General features: G+C 50.9%; 1 protein-coding gene across 1 annotated transcript; it reads right to left on the bottom strand.

Annotated features, from left to right (window-relative positions):
* Positions 1-2,434: 2,434 nt before the first annotated feature.
* Positions 2,435-11,421, bottom strand: DLL1 (delta like canonical Notch ligand 1). Its single transcript, XM_082756225.1, has 11 exons — positions 10,158-11,421; positions 9,666-9,977; positions 9,472-9,532; positions 9,050-9,307; positions 6,603-6,663; positions 5,982-6,112; positions 5,656-5,825; positions 5,304-5,520; positions 3,786-4,578; positions 3,556-3,673; positions 2,435-3,173 (listed from the first exon to the last, which is right to left on the bottom strand). The coding sequence occupies exons 1-11, from the start codon at positions 10,215-10,217 to the stop codon at positions 3,168-3,170; spliced, it is 2,187 nt and encodes a 728-aa protein (XP_082612351.1). The 5' UTR covers positions 10,218-11,421; the 3' UTR covers positions 2,435-3,167.

Below are 11,421 nucleotides of genomic sequence, written 5' to 3'. Positions count from 1 at the left end.
TTTCTCACTGTGTGGGTGCGTGCCGCTGCCCCGGGGATGTGCTGCGCAGGGGGGGGACACACTGCCACGTGCCCCCACAGCTCGTTGGAGCCTTTCCATTAATTTTAATGGGCATTGGATCAGGCCCTGAATTCTCAGCTGTTCTGGATAAATGGCCTCCCCATGCCAGCTCTTCTCTCTTTTTAGACCGGGGAGGACTTTTGGACACCCTGCTGACAGGGGGGGTCCTGCTGCTTTTTGGCAGCCGACCAGCCTTCTGCCTGTACACGGGGCTGGGTGGACAGGAGTGCACAGCCACCTGCATGACCTCCTTGCACTGCTCAAATCGTCCTTTTCTCCCCAAAAAGAGTCAGGTGCTAATGATGTGGAGCAAGGATCCATCGCTCCCCACTGCACACCTCAATCTGATCACCAGGAGCCCCTGTATATGCGTGCAGGTGTGGGGGACTTGGTAACTGCAAGAAATAAATCCTGCCTGTGGCAAGAGCCCCAACTCTGCTCAGAATAGAAGCTGGAAAAGCCATTCAGCTCATCTGCGAAGCTGTCATTTCAGAAGGGGCTTCAGAAGGGCAAGACCCTGCTCTTCTCTTTGCCCACAGCACTTTTTCCCTCATTCCCCAAACTCAGCACATCTAGCAGTTCTCACACTGAGACAAACTGAGCTTTCTGAAGATGTTTTATCTTCAAGCAAAGTTGCTTAAAAGCTGATGCTGTGCCTCTTCAGCAGAGCAAGGAGCTGCATGCTTCTCCGGACCTTTACCTGGCAGTACGTCGAAGTGGTACTTGCTATAGCCCTGAAGATCTAATGTTATCACAGAGGCGCTCAGCCATCAATGGCTTCCACTTGTTACTGCTGTTTATACAGAAGCAGCATTAAGAGGTCCCAGCTGAGACCCTGGCACTGACTGTGCAAAGTGCAGCAGATCACAAGGCAAGTCGGCCCTAAAAAAGCTTAGGAAGAAGAGGAAACAGAAATTAAGTGATTTGCTCAGGTTTGGAAAGCAAGTCAGCAGCAGAGACAGCAATAAAACCTGCCTGAGCACACATGCTTGTCCAGCCTGGGAGATTACATTGCTCCGAGCACCCTGCTGCCATGCACACTGTCATGCCTGGGTCACTGTCTGATTTATTGGCTGATTATCGGCAGGATGTTATGTGACCGTCCAGCTTGAAAATGCTGTCCAGACCATCACTCACAGGCTGCTTTTCAGTACCTCACGTCACTCTCCTTATGAAAACCTTCCCTAAAAAGACCCTTTGGGATAAATGAAGAGCATATATATACCCTCTTGGGTCACTTTGTGGGCAGTGAGTTGGTAGATCTTGTCTAAGGATTGGCTTAGTGAGAAGACCCTACAGATGGAGAAGCCCCTGCTGTGAGTGTGTTATCTGCTGACCCCACACAGAAGTACAGTTCTAGTTGTTCTCACATTCCTGTACAATAAAATAAGGTGAGAGGGTATATAGTTTAGATATAGATCAGCAGTTGCCATTATTGCTTGATAAATTACATGTGCTACCCCATCCTTTTCATTTAGGATAGCAGCCACATCCACCTCCACTGAAGTGAATGGAAGCAAGTAATTTTCATCAGCTCCCAGAAGCTGTGAGAGGTGGCCTACAACAATTGGGGTGAGGTTGGCTTTAATGGGTCAAAAAATAAATTATTTCCTAGATTAGTATTTCCTAGATTGTCCTTCTTTTTCCTGAGGTGGAAGCATACTGCATGTTTCCAAAGGGTATCTGCTAACTAACAAGCATGACCCAAAGGAGAGTTAGTTAGGGCAAACTAAACAGCCTAGGAATTTGAGGCCAAGCCAGGGGATGGGGTCACACACTGCCCCAGTATGATGGCAGCAGGCACCAAGGGCAGGGTTGAAATTAAAGACACAACTGGTATTTTAGGCAGGTATCACAGTCAGGAGAGTTGTGGCCATCAGTCAACTCAGTGTCCCCTTTTCCTGGGGAGGGAAGGGCCAGCCCTAGGTTGGTGTGACTGGGGGAGCTCAAATCCCATGAGTGGGCACCAGGGGCCTCAATGGGCATGCCCTGGGTGTCCCAAACTCCCCTGGACTCCAGACAAGTGTTTGAGGTTGCACGAAATGAAGAACAGAGTCAGGACAAGCCCCATGCCTGTGCTGCAGAAGAGCGCATCTGCATGGCTCTTCCTTGGGAAGTGGGGCCATATGTGTTTATATATACACAACCCAACAGGACTGAGCAAACATTACCCAAGGTTTTGACAGACATTTGCCTTTGGGATAAGGGTGAGCATGACAATGGGGTCAACAATTCATTAAGTCAGGAGGGGAAAGAGGGGTTTACAAAGAGCAAGTTGTTCCCCAGGCTTTGTGATAGGTATCGATCCTGCCCTGTCTCCCCGTGAGTCCTCAGAAACCTGTCAGGTATCTGTCACAAGGTTCAGTCCAGTTCATCATCAGTTATGAAATAAACATAGGACTTCAGTTATCATTAATAATATTTATTTTGGAAAAATATTTTAAAAATGAATTTCTTCATTAACAAAACAGTAAAAAAAAAACTCAAATAACATTTGCACAATATTCCATAAATACATTTATATACAAAAAAATATAGTCACATAGACCCGAAGTGCCTTTGTACATATTTACCAAAAAATTTAAATTATAAAAAAATGGACATCACAAAATACTCAAGCTTTACAATTATCATGAAAATATTTTTACAGATTCAAAAAAATAACACACTTTTTCCCACCTAGTAAAAACACATTTTAGTATCAAAAAAGACAATAAAGGCAGTGTTTGTGTCTCTAATTCAAGAAAAGACTGGCTCATAAGAATCCAAAATATACACTTCAGGCAGTGCATGCTTCTTATGTAGTAATTAAGTCCATTCATTTAAATATATATAGAAAAGCAACTGACCATAGTGCAATGATAAAATTCATAAAAGGCAGTGCAACAGTAATCCTTGAACACAGACCCTTGCCTGGTGTCCATCTTGTTTCTTTATTTTGCAGTCACTTTGCTAACTTCAGTAGAGAACCAGCTCAAGCCTGAATTTAGTTTCTCAGCAGCAGTCAGTGAAGGAATCTATCTCCCATTCCTCTTTCAGCAGCATTCATTGGGGCACGTCTCCTTTGAAATTGTTCTGAACAACATCTTTGCCATATCATGTCTGTTTTACACCTGTTGGGAGAAAACACAGAGACCAGAAGAGGTTAATAAACAGTAAGAAGAGGACAGTAAGGCTGAAGAGGTTCAGGACTTCACCTTCATTCCAAGCAAGAACAGGCTCTGCATGAAGGATACGAAGGGGTGAGTCAGTAGACCACAACCACACTGTAGCTGTCCCCTTGCCTGAAAAAGTCACCGTCCTCTAACACCCGCTGGGGCTTATCTTAATCCAGTACAAGTTTTTGCAACATCTGCAGTACTATAAACTCAAGGCAGCCAGATTTCAACAGGTTCAAATCACAGTGGCCGCACAGAGAACAGTTTGGCTGCCCCAACATGCATTGGAAGGAGATCGCACACCAACTCTTGTCCAACTGCCAGGTGGGATACTAACCTCAGTTGCTATGATGCACTCATCTTTCTCTTCTGATATGACGTACACCGACTGGTACTTTGTGTCCTTTGAAGTGGAATATACTGAATCTGGCCGTTTTCTTTCAGAAGTGTCACTACTGAAGACAAAGACAGACAACATAGGTGAGATGGCTGTTGCTTAACGCTACCTCTAAGACACGCACACCCTTCAGAATAAAGCCACCCCCAACACTCGAGTATGAACGATACCTTTTTAGCTGTACTGCACTTTTCTCCTCTGCCTCTGAATCATACGTTTCACACTTGGCTTCGCATTTGCCATGCTCCTCTTTAACAGAGTCCTCATTCTTGAGTTCATGCACCAAATTGTAATCCACGGATGGGTATCTAACTTTGTAGCCATTTTTATCAGAGTTATCACTGTGAAAGTCTACTTTCTTATTTGTGTTTTTAATCTGAGTGGCACCAATGACACTTATGGAAATGTCCTTCTCACGCTGGCAGTTCGCCAGGTTGTTCATGGTCTCTGTTTCGCTCCTGCAGGCGTCTGGCTGGTGGTGCCTCTTCTGCACCTTAAGCCTGACGCAGACAACCACGGCGGAGCACCCCAGCAGCAGCATGAGGACCAGAATAATCCCGGCACACACCGCGATCCAGGGGAACTGGCCGTTCTGGCCCTCCGTGTACTTCTCAGTGAAGTCAACGATCACCGGTCCCTGAGGTGGCTCGGGGAGCAAGAACTGGCAGTTGAGCCCACCGTAGCCCCGAGCACACTCACACACGTAGCGGTTGCTTCTCTCGTGGCAGGTGGCCCCGTTGTGGCAGGGGTTGTGCTCGCATCTGCTCACTGGGGTGCTGCAGTTCTTCCCATTGTATCCGGGGGGGCAGGTGCAGGAATAGTCATTCACCCCGTCCTGGCAGGTCCCTCCATTGACGCAGGGGAAGGAGGCGCAGTCGTCCACGTTGTCATCACAGTGTCTCCCAGTGAAGCCAGCCTGGCACTGGCATATGTACGAGTTCCCCAGATCAACGCACTGGGCTCCTGCAAGGCATTAAGGGCACGAAGGCTGAGAGGGCTGTAGTCACACCCTCCCTGAAGTGTGCCCTGAGTGCTGCTCTCAGGGTCATCGTGACAAACCACAGCTGAGGAAAACTTCCCTTTTGAGAGGTTAGCCCAATCTTTGCCAAGTATGAGCCACCATAAAAGTATGTGGTTTTTTTTAAAGGAAGGTATTTCTTAATCGGATCTATTTTTTATTCACCATTCTATTCCCTTTTTGACATTTCACTTAGCTGGGACAATGAAGCTAGTCCAGATCAGGTTCACACCACAATCTCACATTACAGAGGTAAAGTGGCACTGAATAAGAAGGACCGCATTTAAGAAAATCTTTACTACATTAGTCAAAGGAAGAAGATTACTATTGTTGGATTATAAGTAATAATAATACTTAGTATTAGTATGGCATTTCATATCCATAGATGCCAGAGAGTGCTATCCATCATTTAGAAGTATAATCCTCCACAGTTTAATGCATGAAGCTTCAGGCAAAGTTACCCCGCCACAGTGACCCCTTAAGAAAACATTATCTGTAGCAGTGACCCATGCCACACCATTACTTTTAAGCACACTTCCTCCACCAAGTCAACCATTGATATGACATAGCCCGTGGTTTATCACTGGGCCTTATTATTCACTCCTGACCAGTAGCCAAAGCAACTGGATGATCTCTTTTCAGAAGGTCACTGTATTATATTTGGCCTTACCATTAGCACAAGGGCTGGAACTGCAGTAATCAATTTTCTTTTCACAGTTGAACCCAGAATAACCCAGCGGGCAGCGGCAGCTGTATCCCCCGTCGGGGTTGTCGGTGCATCGCCCACCGTTGAAGCACGGTCCATCAGCACAGGTCATGGCACTCAGCTCGCAGTTTTTACCATAGAAGCCCGGTGGGCAGGTACAAGAATAGCTGTTCTCGAGATCCTGGGGAAAAGACACAAGAAACATTCAAAATATTTACCTGAACTTGCTCTGAGATCCAGAAATGGATTCTGAAAATCAGAACTGCCATTAACTCGCCCCTTGGGGTTTCATACAGCACAAGTGACTGAGACTTACAGTGCAGCTTCCACCGTTCTTGCAAGGGTTCGCATCACATTCATTGATTTCAATCTCACAGTTGGAGCCTGTGTACCCAGGCCGGCAAGAACAAGTGTAGCTCCCCTGACCAGTGTTCGTGCACGTGGCACCATTCTTGCATGGCTTGTGGTGGGTGCAGTAGTTCAGGTCTGTAAAACATTGGGAAAAAAAAAAAAAAAAAATGAGAGAGAAATCTGTCAAGATACTTGCTCCTTTGCAAGGTTAGGCTAGCACAGATGAGCTGGAAATAGCAGCCTGCTTTCTGCATTTTAAGACAGGTCCTCAGGCAAGGACTGAGAACTTACCCTGGTTGCAGAAAAGGCCACCCCAGCCTTCCTGGCAGTTGCACTGCCACGGCTGCTGACAGGTACCATGAAGGCAGCCTGGGTATCGGATGCACTCATCACAATATCGCCCCTGCCAACCCACTCTGCATCTGAAAAAAAAAAAAAAAAAAAAAAAGTTGACAACAAAGTCTCATCAGATTTAGACTTCTCACATTTGGAAACCCTATCTCAAACTCTGCAAACACACTGATGCCAAGGATCAAGTTTCCTAAAAGCCTTCAGTGATCCTTCATCTGAGAAAGTCACCGAGTCCAACCATAGCATCAGCTTTCATCAGTCCCAGCTATTTCTTCCACTTCCTTAGACAGAGCCCCAGTTGCAGGTAGTTAATTTGTTTACTCTAATAACAAACAGCTAAACCTTACACACAGCACTGTAAACTTGTTAGGTTAATATAAATGGCACTGATGTTTGACTTGTGGATTAATACTTTGATCTGGCATCACCTGGATTTCTCGAATTACCATCTAATATGAAGAAAGGCATTTAAACTGCCCCTCGAAGGACCGGTGGCTTGTTTAGCACCAGAGCATTGAAGTTAAAGACAAAGGGGGGGGGGGGGGGTAGTGGAAAACTTACTTGCATTCCCCAGGTTTGTCGCAAAAGCCATGCTGCTCGTCACATCCAGGCAAACAAATCGCTGTAAACAGACCAAGAAGGAAGAGGCATAAGCTCCAGGGCCGAACGCCTCCCTTTTCAAAGTCCCCTCCTGAGAGCACCTTGTGGGTGGGGAGCCAGCCCCTTTTGCTAGGTCCGGGCAGTTAATAGCAGCTGAGTTAATCTCTGGAGCCTGCAGGAGTATTGATCTCGCCTGGTAGCTGGGCACTTTACTTATCGCCAGGGATGAGCATTCTTCTTAATACAGTTGCACACAGACAAAAGAGGGCTCACAATTGCTGCCTTCCCCGCAGCCCCTCGCCCCCCTTCCCTTCCCAGCGAGGGTCAGAAGTCCTTTTTTCCAATTCTATGCACACAGCTCCACCTCTTAATATCCCCCGAAAGTGTGTGTGCAGATAAGAGTGGACAGCTGGTGTGCAGGGTGCCAGTGCAAGACAGCTGCTCTATTGTCTATTCTCTCCCAGCAGCTGCCCCACTGCAACAATACCCCCGGCCCCGGAGCCAATGGGGCCGGTGCCGGCGGCCGGGCAGCCTATCCCTGCCCACAGCTAATCTATGGCACGCGCGTGATTTCGCTGCAAAAACTTTTTTTCTTATTCAAATAAATAAGTCTAAAGTTCTTCCTCCCTCCTCCCCCCCCTCCCCGCCCCGCTCGGAGCAGGGGCGGGTGGGTCCGGGCATGGTAAAGAGGTAAGCGGGCCAGCGGGAGGGAGGATGAGGGGAGGGGAAAAGGGACTTCTGCTCATTACTTCGCCTGGTTATGGAACTCATTAAGCAGGCACTGCAAAGTTTTAATTCAACAAAGCCAGCCGGAGACAATGGCATGCGAGGGGAAGGGGGGTGGAGGGGAGAAAGAATCAGTGCTGATAATCGGATCGCCTCAAAGTTGGAAAGAATGGAGCCGAGGGCAAGTAGACGGGAAGCAATCTGCCACTGGGAGCTCAGCTTGCTAACAGGAAAACATTCTTTTCGCATGCACACATAAACACAGCTCCAGCGCCTAGCGGGTTTGCGCTGCTGCTGTGCTGTGTTTTCTGAGATGGAAAGCAGAGCAGCATGCACAGCACAACGAGTCGAGAAAGATGGACAGCGTTCTGCTTTGCTGGGGGAAGAGCGGCAGTGCACAGGCATCCGAAAGTGCTGACAGCCCCGAAAGAGCTCATTATCAAAATGCTTCCTTTTTCCCCACCCCTTGACATAACCGGGATAGGCACTTTTGATCATGGGAAAGGTTGTAGATCCTATTTAAAATGCTATCAAAGGAAATGCAAGCCCCTTTGCCTGCTGTTTGTTGTGCAACATCGTGCCATGAACTGCTAAAAGCATCTCAGCAGCCACTGACGGTGTGAATAACCAATCTGAGATCATTCGATAGCAGCTCAGCTGAGACCACAGTGTAGGTGGGCTTTAAAAAAAAAAAAAGTACAGAAAACAGAGAGGCTGCTTTACAGACTATAGCTGCTTTCTCTCAGCCCACCTGGCCCTCTGATGGCTGCAGGGGAGCACTCAGTGCATCATCTGCCAGTGTACTTCAGACATATGTGTGCACACAGAGAATGCCATCACACACCGCAGCAGGAGCTCTGTGTCTGTATGTTTGCCTGTATGCTGCTATGTGTCTACGAAGGGGGGTAACCTCATAAAAACCGGTGGTACCTGACATTTCTGGCTATCTGTCCTCTCTGTCATCTACTTACTAGCCCAGCTTTTCCTGCTGTATCAGTACACCACATTCCTGAACAGTTTCAGGATCAGGCTCACTTTAAAACTCGTGTCCCTTGTCCTGTTCTGTCAGTAGCAATGAACCCGGCAATGTCACAGGAGAGCCATGGGGAGGAAGCTGACCTGTGGCTCCAGGTGAAAAGCCTCTGTCAGTGGCAGTGTGTGAGTACCCCAAATGAGAAATCCTACAGGCCACAGGGCATATCTCGGCCCTCCCACTACTTTTTTCAATGCAAGGTGGCAAGACAGCAGACAGCAACAAGCCTACCATTAGGCCTGCCACACGGATGTTGCCGAGGCCTAGCTTCCTTTCCTGGAGCCCCGTACCCCATAATGATGGTATCAGTGTACCGAGGTTGAAGGGGTGGCTAGGTGTAAAAGGGACTCCTGATGCATTTAAATACATCCTCAAGCAACTGCTGAGCATTCTGCCTCCAGATTTGACAACTACAGTGAATGAGCAAGAGTGTGATGTTGGCACTGACATTTTATGAGCTCAAGGTGGAGCTGCCTGAGCTAACTTTCTGTGGTAAGCCTGAGGGCCCCCTGTCCCCCACACCAGTAAAGCCTGCACGCAGCACCGGCCCTCCATGCGCTCCAGCCCGGTTCCCCCTCTCCCACGGGGCCTGATGTCAGGGAAACACCTCCCAGAGAGCTCACGGGGAGACACGAAGGTGGACACTCACGCTCAGTGCAGTACTGGCCCTTCCAGCCCGGGTTGCAGACTTTCTCGCCACGCTCTCCGCAAGTGAAGTGACCGAAGGCATCGTCCCGGGGGCGGCAGAAGACGGAGCAGCCTTCCCCGTAGTAGTGCTCGTCGCAGACGAAGCGATACGAGTACTTGAGGTCGGTGCGGCCACTGCTGTGCAGGTCCTGGGACCACTCCTCGCCCACCGCCAAGTGCCTCTGGGTGGCCAGGCGGCTGATGAGGCGCTCGGGGTTTTCTGCGGGGAGACGAGAACCGTGATCAGGGTGCCCAGAGCGGGCAGGGGGATGCTCACAGGGGGGTGTCTGGTGGGATGGGGACTGCGGAGATGGGGCGAGGGGGGCTGCGTGCCTCCCTGGAGAGAGGGTGGCCCTGGGGAGGGGTCCGTGGGGGACAAGGTACCTGTGGTGAGGTCGTCGGGCGAGTCCGTGTGGAGAGCCTCGATGATGAGCGAGAAGGTGCCCTGCAGAGACAAGGGGCAGAGACAACCCGCCGCGACGGCGTGAGCACAGCCGGTGCCGTGGGTGGGCAGCACCGCCAGCCCCCACCCCGGGGTCGCCCTCCCTGCCACCCCCCCTTCGCCTCCCCTCACTTACGGGCCAGGTGAAGCCGAAGGGGAAGCGGATGGGGTTGCTGAAGGCGGGGTCGGCGCCGCCCGCCCCGTCGGGGACGCTGAAGGAGTTGGCGCCGAGCACGGGGGTGATGGCGCTGCCGTAGGTGCAGGGCGGCTCGGGGGACACGCTGGCCTGGTAGTGCTTGAGGCAGACGCGGAAGAAGGTCTTGCAGTCGCACTGCTGCAGCCCGGCGCCGCCGGGGCCGCCCCCCCGGCAGCAGTTGCGGTTGCTGAGGAGCCCCTTCTTGTTGACGAACTCCTGCAGCTTCAGCTCGAACACCCCGGAGCCGGACACCTGGCGGGGACGGGGACGGGGACGGGGACAGGGGCCGTCAGTCCCCGGAGCGGCCCCGTGCCCCGACGGCTGCCCCCTGCCCGCTGCCTCCTCCCCCCCCAGCCGCCGTGGGAACCCCCCGAGGGGGCGTCCGGGTCCCCGTCCCCCCGTCCCCCCGTCTCCTCGTCCCCCCTCACGTACCTGGCGGCGGCAGGGCAGCACCGAGAGGAGGGCGAGCGCCAGCAGGAACCGGCCTCCCATGGTGGAGGGGCAGCTCTGGTGCCCTCGCGTTCCTCCCCCTTGTCTTGTCTGCGGGGGGGGGAAAGGGGAAAGTGTCTCTCGGGGGAAATCAAAAAAATAATAATAAGCACGAAGCGGCCAAAGCCGCTCGCCCCAGCGGAGCTGGAAGAGTTACTGTCACGGTCTCCTTCTTTCAGGAGCGGCTCTGACTTTTTTTTTTTTTTCTCCCTCTGCTGACACCTCTGGGTGTAGCCTGTCGCCGACTGACAGCTCTTTCGGATGGCAAAAATAGAAAAAAAAATAAGAAGGAAAAAAAAAGTTTACGATTGATCTGCTAAACTCTCTTTCTTTCCCAATCCACGGTGCTCCTCCTTTTCGCCAGGAAAAAAAAAAATAAAAAAAAAAAATGAAAAGCAACTTAATTCCCAACTGAGGCAGAGAAAAGGCTTGCCGAGGAAGATTTAAAAACAAAAAACAGACAAAAAAAAAAAAAAAAAAAGAGTCGGCGCTGTGGAAATCCCTGCCGAGGCGGCAGCGCGGTAGTTCCCGGTGCGGCGCGGTGCGGGAGCGGCTCTGGCTCTGCGCGGCTGCGCTCGCCCTGCGCACGTCGGGGCTGGGAGGCGGCGAGCGGCGGCTTGCGGGTCACGTCGGAGCCTTGATCCCCCCCCCTTTCTTTTTTTTTTTTTTTTATTATTATTATTCTTTTTTTTTTTTTTTTTTTTTTTGCGAAAGAAGCGAAGCTCTCGTTCGTCGTCGTGGGCTTCCTTTTGTGTTTTAGAGGAATCCCGGCCAACTACAACAAGCTCGTGTCTCGACGGCGGCGGCGGCAGCAGCAGCAGTGTCCGGGGGTGCTCCTGCGGGGGGGCAGGGGGTGCCTGCTCTGCGCCGCGGCTCGGCGGCTCTCTCCGAGGGTGAAGCGCTAAGGATCTGCCTCTCCTTGGGCGCCTGCCTCCCTTATATCCCGCCGGCCGCCTGCATGCCTAATGAGATGCAAATGAGCAGCCCCCCAATCTGGCTAGAGCTGTCACAAAGGAGCCACTTTTCCAAACCCTCCTCTCAATGGATCGCCAAATGGTCAGTGAGCTGTAAAATGTGCAACCCTCCTCCCCCTCTCCCCTCCGCGCTCACAAAACGTGCTCATTTACATTCCTGCAAATTTGGTAACCGCGAGAATCCCCCTCCTGCTCCGGGCAGAGGGCAGCACCCCCTCCGCACCGGGAGAACG

This window comes from Aythya marila (assembly GCF_965140915.1).
Source record: "Aythya marila genome assembly, chromosome: 3".
In the NCBI taxonomy this organism is placed as follows: domain Eukaryota; kingdom Metazoa; phylum Chordata; class Aves; order Anseriformes; family Anatidae; genus Aythya; species Aythya marila.
This window is presented reverse-complemented; position numbering and strand designations above follow the sequence as displayed.